Consider the following 14,524-nt stretch of genomic DNA (forward strand, 5'->3'; position numbering starts at 1 on the left):
GGTGTGTCTCCGAAGAGTATGTTTATGTTGGGCTTGAGGCCGGAAGACTTCCGAGTGAGGCTTAAAGATAACAAGTCATCATAATGATGAACATGCTTCCTGCACAGATGCTCAATCATCTCGGATAACGTGTCCATATAGTACCTTGAAATGATAATCAAACCACCATTCTACCTGTTGTACATATTCCAGAAAAGCTGCAGGTTGAACTGGTTGATGGTGTTATTGATCTGTTGCCGGTAGCTCTGCACCAGCTCAGTGTTGTTCATCAGCTCCTCCTGTACCCAAATAAAAAGCTCCGTGGTTTTCTGGCTCTTGTGGAAAAGGCGAGTGTACGACGAGGACTCTTGTACCTGACTGAAAAGATGTGGCAGGACAGTGTCTGGCAGGGTGCTCGTCAGTCCTGACAGCTAAAGAAAGGACACAGATTGCACATTGCAGGGGATGGACGGAATGCTTTCATCCCTATCGTGGGTGTGTTGCAGTTTAGAAACCGAAATCCGTCACAGAAAACATTCCGTCGGGTACCTTTGTGGCAGCCCAGTCAATCCATCCTTTGCCGTTGGGGTCAATATTGAGCAGAACCAAGCCCTCCACCAAGTCAGGGAAGATGAGCTAAGTACAGAAACGTTTTCAGGGTTCACAGATAGGCTCCTTTCTGGAAATACTGCAAATCTTTCCAAAATCGCTGAATTGGACTCACAGCAAACTTGGCCAGGATGTACGATCCAGCTCCAACACCAATCCCAACGATACTCTTGAATCTAAAAATAGTTAGGGAAAGTGATGTTCCCCCCCCCCCCCCCCAAGACACAATAGATGTTAGATTTGAGCATTGGAGTTAGGCATAGTAATAGTACACAATTTACACACACTGTATATGAATGTATGTACTTCACTTCATGATTGATATGAAATTCAGGCAACTTTCACGTTGAGATTTGCCTGTGACAGTTGGCAAGAAGACAATACGGCAGGGGAGTTGCGAAGGGACATTTGGCATGCTTGCCCATGCCAACACGGGATACTCATCCTCAAGTGTCACTTTCCAACACTGTTTAGAAGCCTGTTTGCATTTCCAAAAACTACATGAAGGGATTTAAATATGCATTTTCATTCATTAATTCCATCCATCCATCCATTTTCCGTAGCGCTTATTCCTCATTAGGGTCGCGGGGCTCAGCTGTCTTCGGGCACGAGGCGGGGGACACCCTGAATTGGTTGCCAGCCAATCGCAGGGCACGCAGAGACAAGCAACCGGCTCACAGTCACGCCGAGGGACAATTTTGAGTGTTCGATCAACCTGCCATGGATGTTTTTGGAATGTGTTGAGGAAACCAGAGGACCCGGAGAAAAGCCACACAAGCATGGGGAGAACATACAAACTCCACACAGGAAGTTGGACTACCTATACGTCAAATGGACATAAATTGTGTTCAACACTACTTCACGCTTTGAATCAATTCCGTAGACTCACCCCATCCCCTTTCAAATTGCTGCTGTGGACTGCAAATGTCCCCATTGTGGGACCAATAAAGGGTTTCTGATTCTGATTCTTATAGACCGTGGCACTTGAGTATGTCTGTGGGTGAATTTCAGTGTGTAACTCAAAAGCATTTTCCCCGACAGATTTCCTGCAGTGCAGCCCAGAAATAGAATCTATCATTTTAGCCAGAAACAAAACAAGGACACAATGTGCCAAGAAATGGCAAGACTCCAAAACACAGTGTTGTACAGTATTAATGCAATGTTAAATGCACCAACCCAAAATGCTGCACCACAGTGGACAGCATGCTCGCCAACTGGTCCATAGTGGGATACTGGTACCTGTGGAAAGAGAGGACATGCAAAGACCACAGCCCCATGTCAGAGACAAAGTTTCAAAATGGTTGCACAAGCGACTCCTTAATTACAAGCAGTCTCAATCCAAATGGTGTATTTTTATTTATTTAGTCATTTCTTTTTGACATCAAGTGGATGAAGTACCGGTACAGAACGCATCCTTGTAAAAATCTGCTTTAATGTACCCTTGTGGCAACTGTGACGCTCCAATCTGCTGCCCTGGAGCATCGACGTGGCAAACCACAAAGTGCTTGGTGATCTCCTGCATGTCTTCATTATTGAAGAATGAATTGAAGCATAATTTGTCTGCAGGAGTGAAAGAAATGGCAGATTACAATCTATAAAATGAAGAATACATTTTATTTCAAGCGCATTTTAAAGCTCTCAAGGACACCTTATAGGCAAGCATAGATACAATAAGAAATACAATGAATAGAAACAAGAGATAAAGCTACACAGAAAATGCCATTTTAAATAGGTGGCTTTTGTTATGGGATTTGAAGGTAGCAAGAGAGTCAATGTTACGAATGTTGGGAGGAAGTCACTTCCAGAGTTTGGGGGCAGATCGGCTGAAAGCTCTGTCCCCCATTGTGTTCAGAAGGGCAGAGGGCACACAGAGGTGGAGGGAGGAAGAGGATCTGAGGGAACGAGAGGGAATAGAAATTTGAAGAAGGTCAGATAGGTATGGGGCCAAGGCTATGGATAGCTTTTAATGTATCAAGAAGAATTTTAAAGTTGATTCTGTATTGGACTGGGAGCCAGTGGAGCTTTTGGAGGACGGGGGTGATGTGGTGAGAGGATGAGGTTCTGGTGATGATCCGGGCTGAAGAATTCTGGACGAGTTGAACTTTGTGGACATATTTGTGAGGGACACCAAGGAGAAGTGTTGCAGTAGTCAATTCGGGAGGTGACAAGACGATGAACGAGGATAGCAGTGGTGTGAGGAGTGAGAGACGGGCGAAGACGATTGATATTGCGTAGGTGGCAGTACGCAGATCGGATTAAAATATTTACTGTATATGGGAGTGGAAAGATAGTGTGCTGTCAAGGATGACACCCAGGCTCTTGAGCTGATGGGAGGGAGAAACGGTCGAATCCTCAATAGTGAGAGAGAAACTGTTAGCTTTGCGTAAGGTGGATTTGGTACCAACCAGGATAATTTCAGTTTTTTTCGCTGTTGAGTTTGAGGAAGTTATGGGTGAACCAGGATTTAATTTTAGAGAGGCAGAGTGAAAGGGAAGAAGGTGGAAGAGAGGCGTCGGGTTTGCTGGAGAGATAGAGCTGGGTGTCATCCGCAAAGCAATGAAAGTGTCGACCAAATTTACGTAGACTATACCCAAGGGGTAGAAGGTAGGTAATATAGAGGAGGGGTCCCGGGACATAGCCTTGGGGGCCACACCAGAAGATACAGGAGATGACTGTGAAGGAGTTAATTTGGATCTATGAACTGAGAGCGGCCAGAGAGATAAGAGTGGAACCAGTGTAGGGGCGAGTCGGTAAGCCCAATGGAGGAAAGTCAGTCAAGGAGGATGGAGGAAAGAGGTAATTGTGTCAATAGCTGCGGTGAGGTCAAGAAGGATGAGGATGGACAGTAAACCAGGGTCAGCTGCCAAAAGAAAATCTTTTGCGACTTTTAAGAGAGCTGATTCTGTACTGTGGTGGGGGCGGAAACCAGATTGGAATGGTTCGTGGAGATCGTTTTGGGAGAGGTAAGAGTATTACCTGGGAGGAAACAACGTTTTCAAGGATTTTGGAAATAAAGGGAAGGTGAGAAATGGGGCAAAGGTTTTTGAAGTCATTGGGATCAGATCCAGACTTTTTAAGAATTGGTGTGACAGCTGCAGTTTTGAGCGGGACAGGGACGAGGATAGCGAGGAGTGAATAATGGCTGAAATGAATGGAAGGAGAGATGGCAAGCAGGATTTTACCACAACTGTTGGGAGGGATCTAATTGACAGGAATAATTCTTGGATTTAGTTATGAGGTTCGAGATTGTAGAGGGATGAGGGAGTTCAAAAGAAGATAAGAGATGATAAGGGGTATGAAGTTTGGGGGAGGGGACAGAGGAGCCAAGATGATGGTGGATTTTTTCAGAAAAGAATAGAAGGAGAGAATAACAGGTGTCTGAGGAATAAAAGTGAGGGGGTGGAGGGTTGAATGATTTTGTTACAGAGAGAAAAGAGCCCGAGTATTTCCAGTATTTGAGTCAATGACTCCAGAGTCGTATTGTGATTTTGCATGAGAGATACAGTTCTTGTAGTGAAAAAGTTGAGCAGTGTGCATATCTTTGTGCAGAGTGAGTCTGTTTTTTCGATAAAGTCTTTCAATCTGGCGTGTTTTCGATTTCATGGAGCAGAACGAGTAAATAAAATAGAGCGGGATTTGACAGGAGCGAGCGTGTTGAGTATGTCATTGAGGTCCGAGTTGAAACCAGTTCATCAGGAGAGGAGCTTGAATCCAGAGATAATGAGGCAAACATTGAAGCAAGGGAGTCCGGGTTGATGTCTTGGATCTAACAAAAGTTGATAACACGGGGGGGATTTGGTGGTGGAGAGTGTGATGGAAACATTACATGTAACGAGGTAATGGTCTGTTATTGGTAGATCATCAGCTGTGTAGTTGGAGGGATCTAATCCAGCGCAGCAAATCACTTCTAGTATGTGTCCTTGTGTGTGCATAGGCAAGTTTACAAATTGGTTGAAGCCAAGGCTATCGAGGGAAGAAGTGAAGTCAATTGTAAGCGGAATGGTTGGATTGTCCATGTGTATGCTGAAGTCTCCCAGAATAATTATATTTGGTGAGAGAGAGGAGAGGTGGGTGAGAATCGTCCAAAATTAATGAGCCGTCGAGGTACATATGTGATCTATTTGGAGATGCACCATAGGTTTTAATGTTGATTCTGTGACCTGGCTCAAGGGGAAGTGGACCCAAATATTTTCTTCATAGTAATATGTTTTAGTCGCTTTCACTAGGACGCGGTATTCCCTTGGGTTGGCCTGCTTTGAATCCGCACGCATGTCAGACTCAGTGAAACCACACAGCAACATTGCATTCCAAGGCTTGAACAAAGCAGCGTTAATTAAATGCTTAAATTCGCCTGACATCTCAGTTACCGACAGATGCACACTGCATCTTTCTTTTTTGCTCCAGGTACATTTTGTCCAATTTAATGATGTCGCCAAGAACATCAGAGCTGTATGAGGACATACTGGAGGTGAGGGTGTTTCTCAATGAATTATCCATCACAAACTTACAGTCTGCATTTTCACTGGCTCCATGACCTACTTTCTCTCTCTGCACTGTTTTCTATCCCCCCTCCCCCCCGTTTCTCTCGTCCTCATCTTTTTCACTGCTGTCTTGTCACCACATACAAATGTATCTGGAATATTTTTCAGTTTTGTATTGTGTCCTGATTTCTATTCCCCGAATCAATTGAAATGTTCACATTTTTATATTCAGGTCCTATTTCTTTTCCTTTTTTTCTCCTTTTGACTGAGTGACTGGTAGGATTAACTTATTATTAGGATGAATATGAATTTTCAAATGGTCTGGTTGTAAACACCAATCATTTTATCTGTACTGATGCAGATATCGGTCAACTATGTCATTTTTCAATGGTTTATTGTCTCGACTGGTTCAGGGCTTTAATGTGATACTTTTGTACATTTGATGTTACTTTTCATGCCATGGTTGCCATTACTTCGAGCAAGAGCAAAGAGGCCTATAGCGGGGCTTGCACTATCGCACACTATCCTCAACCGCCAAAGCTCAATGGCTCTGCCTCGCCTCCCTCTACAGCACATGGATGTTTTTCTGACCTACTTTCAATCACTTCTTTTTCCCACTCTTCCGTTCGTTTGTCCCAATTGACGGTTTTATTCTTGCCAACATGGAGGCTGCTTCACATCATATTTCTTATCAAAACTCAAAACTATCTTTTGCCATGTTTTAGGTTGCTGTCTTTTCAAGTGTACACATTGCTGCACACTTATAGTGGCATTGCCAAATCTTAACTCAGCGAGACAAACATCATCTGCAAATGCAAATAATTTGTGAACACCAAGAATTTGGAAGAAGACTTTTTGCTGGTATGGAAATTGGCGTTTGACTACAATCTATGCCTACAATGCCCACTGACCCTAATTCAATATCTGTATGTATCCTTTCTGCTGTGAAATGTAAATTTCTCCACTGCAAGACTAAGGGCAAATCCTATCCAATCCAATCCAATCCAATCCAATCATGGGTATTTACTGCATGCTGATTACTGAGTTTCGACAGAAAAGTAAAAAAAAAGTATTTTTTTTTTTGTTCCTGTCATGTTTGTTGGTGTCGTTGGTTTATGTTGCTGTTCGTTTGCTTGCTTCAGCCATGGTTTTTTGTTTGCAATGAAACATGTTGACACAATGGCACACTGTGTTGAGACTGTTTCGCTGACCACTGACACCTTCTGTACTTCAAGAATCCTTGCAGTCAACCCACTTGACAGACTGATTTGATGATCCATATTGTATCAATATGTTTCAATCATGTGGAATTATGTAAATGAGGATGCGTATGCCCTTTATCTTCACAACATTTTATTTTGAAAAATAACTTATATTGTTTTAAATGTGTGTTTGTTGCGTTTTTACATACAATTTCCCCTGATGAGGAGAACACACACTCTCATGGCAGAGCAGCTGCTTTGTGAGGGAGAGATTTTGGAAAGTAGTGTTTTGGTCCTTCGATGATAACAGTATGCAATTTTCCATCCTGGCAGGCATAACTGGACCTCAGTTATAACATCTGCTGTTGAACTTCTTCCCAGTCTCCCTCCCTCATCATCCAAATGTTGCTACAGGTCATCAAAAACACACACCAAACCAAATTGACATTTAGAACAGTTTTCATGAAAAAAACTCATCATGATGAGTAACATGCCAGATGTAGTTGCAGAGTTGCATTTGTTGATATATGATATTTCTGTATGGCAAATTCTACATTTCACCTGCAATAAAATATGTGAATCGGAAAGAGTTATCTTGAAATTAATTTTAATTTGATTGGAGTAAGGCATGAAAAACCAGAGAGCCACTTGGAGATGTATAAAATGGTGAGGTATTAAATCCTGCAAAAACATATATATATATATATATATATATATATATATATATATATATATATATATATATATATATATATATATATATATATATATATATGCAGTGGTACCTTGGTTCTCGACCATAATTCGTTTCCAGGACCCTGTTCGAAAAGCAATTTTTTCGAACACCGAAACCACCTCTTTGCTCCTGTCACTTGCGAGTTAACAGCGGGGGCGTGCTGCCTCTCTGCCTCTACCGGCCGTTCTTTACCCACTGTCATTCTGTAATCACGGACACGGGGCATTTATACGGTTCGTGATCGCCTCGCGAATGCCGGATGATTGACTCACCTCGCCACCGTACCTGGACTCTTCCTTCGATGCGCGAGTGTATCCGGTCCGAGGTATTTTTCCCTGCGTCCCGTAAATTGATGTCATCTTCCGGGATTGCGTCATTTTGCACCCTCGTGTGCCATTTGCTTTTTGGCGTAGTAAGCGGGTCGGATCACCCCCTGCCTTCTTACTCGCTGTGTTTTCTTTGATTTGTGAATAAACATCCTGCTTGGGTAGTACGTCTCTGCCGCCTGCTTTGGGATACCAAACATTCCACTACGTTCCGACGAGTCAGCTGCCGTCACTCTCGCTCGGAACGTGACGGCTACGGATGACTCGGCTACAGGATGTTCTTTTCTCTTCAAATATCTATCCAATGACACTTGCTCTCACGCCCACAGTCACATCACTAGATTTCACAGCCTCCTTATTCTTTAATATCGTACTGATCGTAGATTTCGCCATGGTGTATTCCCTCGCCAGATCAGACACTCGCACACCTCCTTCATATTTTGCGATTATTTCTTTCTTAAATGCAATAGTTGTACGCACTACTTTTCGTTTGTCACTTTAAGCGGCACTTACTTTCTTTGGAGGCATGATTAGGGGCTAAAACTCTTCGTACACCTATATTAAACGCTAGAGCAAAACGCAGCACGTCCGCTAGCGACAATTGTTGGTCACGAACAGAGCCGTGCGGCGCTCAGCTCCCCACCCTCACGTACGCACTCACGCGCCGTATTGGCGTTCGAACACCGATTGATGTTCGAACGCCGAAGCAAGAATATCTCGAATATTTTGTTCCAACACCGATTTGTTCGAACAGTGAGCTGTTCGAGAACCGAGGTACCACTGTATACCATCCTCCCAGGACTCCTCATCCTCAAACTTCTCCAGCTTGGTGTGTCCCCTACGATCTGCCAGTGGATCCTCAGCTTCCTGACAGGACGGACCCAATAGGTCAGACTGGGAAAAATATAATCCTCAACACGAACCATGAGCATTGGAGCCCCGCAGGGATGCGTCATCTCTCCATTGCTCTTCTCTCTCTACACGAACGACTGCACCTCAACACACCCACCTGTCAAATTCATAAAGTTCGCAGACGACACCACGTCATCGGTCTCATCAAGGAGGGCGACGAGTCTGCGTACCGACAACAAGTGGAGCAGTTGGAGCTCTGGTGCAGCCGTCACAACCAACCAGAACACGCTCAAGACAGTAGAGACGATCATGGACTTCAGAAAACATCACCACAGCTAGCCCTCACAATGTCCAACTGCCTCGCGTCAACCGTCGAGACCTTCAAGTTCCTGGGAATCACAGTCTCCCAGGACATGAAGTGGGAGGTCAACACCAACTCTATCCTGAGAAAGGCCCAACAGAGAATGTACTTCCTGAGGCTGCTAAAGAAGCATGGCCTGCCACAGAAGGTGCTGCGACATTTCTACACGGCTGTCATCAAATCCATCCTGAGTTCTTCCATCATCGTTTGGTTCGGGGCCGCCACAAAAATGGACAAAATCCGACTTCAACGGACAGTTAGGACAGCGGAAAAAAATCATTGGCACCGCCCTACCCACTCTCGAGGACTTGCACACTGCAAGAATCCAAACTAGGGTGCGGAAAATCATGCTGGACCCTCCGCACCCTGCCCACCACCTTTTCCAGCTACTCCCCTCAGGCAGGCGCTACCGATCCATGCGCACCAAATCCAGCAGACATTTAAACGGCTTCTTCCCCCAAGCCATTAACTCTCTGAACAGTAGCCCAAATGGAATTGTATGATGATACTGATGATACCTGTGCAGCGTGTTCTACCGGAAACAAATTGCTTGTGTGTTCTACATACTTGGCAATAAAGATGATTATGATATATATATATATATATATATATATATATATATATATATATATATATATATATATAAGGAGATCAAAATAGCTGTACATGCCACATATGAAAAGGACAACAGCTAAACTAGCCTAGCCTACACACCTTTCAAAGTTAGACGGTGGTGCTGTAAGGCGCTTCCTGCAGCTGCACACCATGATGTGATTCTTGCCTCAAAAGGACTCATGGCCCGACCACTCAAGGTCGAGTCACTCTTTTGTTTGTTTAAACATGTTTCTTGCTATCATTGGTTTATGTTGCTGTTAGTTTGTTTGCTTTAGTTATGTTTTTTGTTGCTACTTTGGATTTTTTTGTATGTTCAGGATTGAGTTTCTGCAGTACAGTAAAGTCTCGTTATATCGATATTCTCGGGAGTCCGAAAAAATATCGATATAACCGGGACTATCGATATATCCGATCCTGCGCGCATGTAATTTTCTCCTTGCGTTCATGGAAATGGTATCGTAATAAGCGGTACTATCGATATAACCGATATCGATATCACGAGACTCTACTGTATTTTGTGATTACAATTTCACCCTGCTCCCCCCTCTTGCCTGGATTGCCGCTGTGTGACATTTAAAAAATGAAAAATGAAAAAGAAATCACATAGGCATCCACACTACTCACGATTGAGTCCCACATCATGAAAGGTGAGGACAGCAGGTTTGTTCCCTTTGGGTGCACCGCGGATCACCACATGGAGCATCCCATAAGGGGTCTCAACATCATGTTCCTGTCAAGGAAAACAGGGTTGTTCAAACACATCCACTCATGTAGAATTCATATACATAGAAAGAATAATTGGATTAGTCATCCAAAATGTGCCTGTCTCCATGCTCTGGGTAGTAATAATAGGAATCTCATCTCATTTTCCGTAGCGCTTATTCCTCATTATGGTCGCGGGGGTTGCTGGAGCCTATCTCAGCTGTCTTCGGGCACGAGGCGGGGGACACCCTGAATTGGTTGCCAGCCAATCGCAGGGCACACAAAGACATACAACAGTCACTCACACCTAGGGACAATTTGGAGTGGTCAATCTGCCTGCCATGCATGTTTTTGGAATGTGGGAGGAGACCGGAGGACCCGGAGAAAACCCACCCTGGTCCGGGGAGAGCATGAAAACTCCACACATCGAGGCCGGACCGGGACGCGAACCGGCGACCTCTGCACTGTGAAGCCGGTGTGCTAACCACTCGACTACCGGATATATAGGAATAATACATTTTATTTGTAAGCGCCTTTCAAAACACTCAAGGTACACCAAGGAGAAGTAAATTGCAATAATCAATACGGGAGGTGACGAGAATCTGGACAAGGATAGCAGTGGAGTGTGGGGTGAGAGATGGACAGAGACGATTGATATTGCGTCGGTGAAAGTAAGTTATCAATGAAAAGGTCTCTTCAACCATCATCTGCACATTTTTGAAGGTGTCCGACGTTTCGCCCCTCATCCGAAGAGGTTGAGCCCGGACCGGGTTCTGTTATTTATATGGGAGTGGATAGATAGTGAGCCATTGAGGATAACAGCCGGGGTCTTGACCTGAGGGCAGGGGGACACAATGGAAGTATCAATAGTAAGGGAGAAACTATTGGCTTTGCGTATGCTGGATTTGGTACCAACAAGGAGAAGTTCCGTTTAAAAGATGCCTTTGAGCACTTTACAGAGAACACGTTCTGCAATAATTGATAGAGCTGACGATCGGAGCCTGAAAAAAAAAAATGACTGATGACATGAGATGCGTGTTTCCATAACCACACAAACAAAGAAAGAACACGCGGGGCAAACATATTGATAAGTTTTGGTCTGTGGTGAAAGATGCGCTGACGGGTCGGCACCTTCATTAGCTTCAATGCCCCCATCGGGATGTCGCACGCCCTCAGCAAAATATCTCTCCAACCACTACTTATTGATGGACATCTCCACATCACATCTCAGATATTGCATACTCACAAGTTCAATTCAACGTAACACATTCATCATGAAGTAATTCACATAATGTCCAAAGGACTCACTATTATTGGAGCTCAATGATGAACAAGGCTGCGTAAAACCCTCACCTTCTCACCTTTGGCCACAGATAAAATTGCAATCACGCTGCCATGCACTACCACCAAACTGCGACATGAACTTCTTAATTCCGGATCATCACAATGGAGAATTGTTGTTCGATTTGAGGTAGTTACTTGTTAGAAGATTGTTTTTAACAATTGGATTAACCACAGTCTTAAGAAGGTGCTAACATGACCTTCAGATGTCAAAAAGGGAGAATCATGAGAGATGGCTCTTATGGTGCAGAAAAAATGCTTTCAGGCCTATATCCCTTGACATGATCCATTTTCCCGTGTCATTGTGTCACGACCTAAAACACTGACATATGATCATTTTGTTTCCATCTGTATTTGTTCAATTCAAGGTTAACAAAATGGCCACAAAGAGGCGGGATGTTTTCTTCCAACAGGCACGTCTGCCCACGCGCAAGTACACGTACACACATTTATGCGCAGCAGAAAAGATCACCCATGGTGGCATGAAGTGTGTCAGTGGGCCAAATGAACAGACTGACCCACGATTTACTCTCACACTGCAGTTTTAGCTCCGGATGAAAACAATGTGTCAGATGGCATCACACCGTATATACTGTAGCAGCCTGGAAATGCCGCTTTGGAGTTTTTGCATGGTCTTATTTGTTCTGCAATTACTCCTTCGGTGTATATATTTTACACAAAAACAAAAGACGCGTTCTGATATAATTTTATCTTCATCCACATTGATAAATTCCAGTCACATGCAGCTCACCGTTGCAGCATGCCACAACCTGCATCGCACGGATCACTCGCCACAGCGTACCGCGTAGCCTGGAGCCAGTCCACTCACCCCGTCCCAGCATTCAGGCATGATTCCACAGTTCTCTCTTTGGCTCAACAAACGGAGGAAGATGCAGCTAGTCAGGCCTCTCCTGAGGTTCCGGTCAGTACCCGTTGGAGAACGAAGACGATGCTGCACCCTGCTGCAGTGTCTTTGTCTGCTTGGAAAACAACCCGCACCCAGACCTTCAAGCTGATACTCCCCCCTCTCAGCTCTCATCGCTCTCCCACGCGATTGGCAATAATAAGATGGGGGGGGGGGGGTGTACGCGTGCTAGGATTGGCCAGAACTCTGCACCTCCATCATACAATTGGATAAAATTTACTGGCAGTCATTTCCACATCCTCTCTCATCAGCACCGCAGCCACATATCGGCTTCAAGGCTCAATGCTCATCCCGTTACATTTTAATTGCAGTTGGGACCATTAGCCATTTGTCTTGTAACTCCGTTGGTTGAAACATCACATTGCTGAGTCATCAAAACAGAAACTGTCAAGTCCACAAAATGCTGTCATTACAAACGTACGTGTGGATTGTGAATTTTTTGTTGTTGTAGTTTTTAATACACAGTCCACATCGATGTCCCATTGAGGCATATCAATAGTGTCAGAAAATAGAAATCAGGGAATTGACTATATAAGCCAAAATAAACAGCATCCTTATGTAGATTTAAAAAATAAAAAAAACAAAAAATGCATGTCGATAATAAAGTAATAATGTTCGTATCAAGCAACCAACCTGATGATGAACCTGAAATCTGTTGGCCCAGGTTTTTTTTTTTCAATTTTTGTTTTTAAAGTTGCACCGGGAACATTTTGCACTACACAGTACCTTTGACAAAATATTTCATTTCCTTAGTTCCCTTAACATTCTTCATCAGTTCAAATACACAGAGGAGAGGAAAAGCATAAAATAAGTTCATCATTGGAAAATGACCTGAAAAAAATACTAACTTTAATTTTACTGCAAAGTACATTATGCAGTATAGTAGGTGAAAGAAATGAGAATAGGAGATCTAAAATATTGACGTGTTTTGCTTCTCACCTTTATTAAGTTAAAAATGTGTGAAGATAACACCGAGTTTGAAATAATGGGTATGAAAAAAAAAAAAAAAAAAAAAAATCGCTGGAATCGCTGTCTCTCAACTGCAAGTCATTCTACTCGGCACTTGAGTTCTCCTTGATTCTAGTCACGTTGCATCACAAGCTAACGCTAACACATCGATACAAAACCAGACATGTCAAACTCAAGCCCGCGGGCATATTTTGGCCCGCAATACAATTTTATTTGGCCCGCTAGATGATTTCAACTATGTGCTACATCTGGCCCGCCGGCCCGTGATACAGCGCATGTACCGCTAAAGGTGCCTACACATTGAACGCGTCAAACGCTGGGTGGCGTCAGCGCAGGTACACAATGAATGTTGTGTACACGCGACATCAGCGACAGAGCGCAAGTCCGCGCTGAGGCGCAGAGAGTCACGCAAGGGTGGCGTTTGATGCCCTGACGCCTGATCTAAAACATTTTTAATTAGAGCGTCAAAACGCTGTGACGACATCTACATGCGGCCAATAGGAGAGCAGGCGGTGCAGCCAAAGCTTTTCTGCTGCTAAGCGATAGAAGAGGCACTGCTCTCCGCGCACACTTATCGTTCGTGTCTTAAAAACACAAACGGAAGGGAAATGGCTCCATGTGTGGCAATCGTCCGGCAATTGCATTAGCATTTTTCTACGAGCGCCGAAACTGCTGAAAATGCCATGGCATTGGCGATACTTGGGGCTTGAAGTGTCTGAATTTATGCGTGCCGATTTGCCGACTTTGAGGGCCAAAAATATAGATTTGAACTTTTTAGCAACCCCTTTACATTTGAATAACGCACCGAGCAATCTCCAAATGGAGCTCATTGAGCTGTAATGTCATGACACGCTCAAGTCAAAATATGACTCTGTCGGCGCTGCGTAATTTTCACCTTACCTCCCTGACACACTGCCTAAAGTCCGTGCCCAAGTTGGGCAAATGCTCTCTATGTTCTGATGAGGGGATACCAGAGTGAATGGGGCAATCTGGGTCAGTCATAGACCATAATCAGTCAGGACAAAATCAGTAATCAGTGTAGCCTTAGGGAATACGTCCTCTGCTCACCCCAACCTTAGAGCAGTGACCTATCAAAGGAGAGGTCTGACAGCGCCACCTTTGGACATTAGGGATATACAGTATATAGGGCCAGAGCTACCAGCAAAAAAAAAAATAGTTCGCTGACAAAGCCTCTTGGATGATGTTGAGATCTTCAGCGCTTTCGCAATGCATTTGAGAGACGAAAGAGTCGAGATGGTCTTCTTGTTGAGATCATACAAGTATTTATTAGCCGGAGCGCAGAGAGCAATCGCATCTCTCTGCGTCGTACGAGAAGTCTCACACATACGCATTGGCTTTGAAAGCTGTCAAACCATGTGACGTCACGTTGTGGCTGGGTTGCCAGATCAGCTCAGTATTACAGCAT

The 14,524-nt window shown here is 44.1% G+C and overlaps 1 protein-coding gene across 5 annotated transcripts in view; it reads right to left on the reverse strand.

The window, feature by feature from the left end:
• Positions 1–14,524, reverse strand: part of ndrg4 (NDRG family member 4) — a 42,405-nt gene that overhangs the window by 7,389 nt on the left and 20,492 nt on the right. For 2 of the 5 annotated variants that reach the window (XM_088995774.1, XM_088995773.1), the window contains exons 1-8: positions 12,034–12,222; positions 9,786–9,891; positions 2,028–2,148; positions 1,765–1,827; positions 704–764; positions 529–615; positions 354–410; positions 175–278 (exon numbers count right to left, since the gene is read on the reverse strand). In XM_088995774.1, the coding sequence (XP_088851900.1) occupies positions 175–278; positions 354–410; positions 529–615; positions 704–764; positions 1,765–1,827; positions 2,028–2,148; positions 9,786–9,891; positions 12,034–12,054 (620 nt within the window). In that variant the 5' untranslated portion in view covers positions 12,055–12,222. Of the gene's footprint in view, positions 1–174; positions 279–353; positions 411–528; positions 616–703; positions 765–1,764; positions 1,828–2,027; positions 2,149–9,785; positions 9,892–12,006; positions 12,223–14,524 lie in introns of those variants that run through there. The other 3 variants (XM_088995770.1, XM_088995769.1, XM_088995771.1) reach the window with 2 other exon arrangements.

Source organism: Hippocampus bargibanti, linkage group LG05, assembly GCF_051943395.1.
Source record: "Hippocampus bargibanti isolate YZ-2025 linkage group LG05, ASM5194339v1, whole genome shotgun sequence".
NCBI classification, from domain to species: domain Eukaryota; kingdom Metazoa; phylum Chordata; class Actinopteri; order Syngnathiformes; family Syngnathidae; genus Hippocampus; species Hippocampus bargibanti.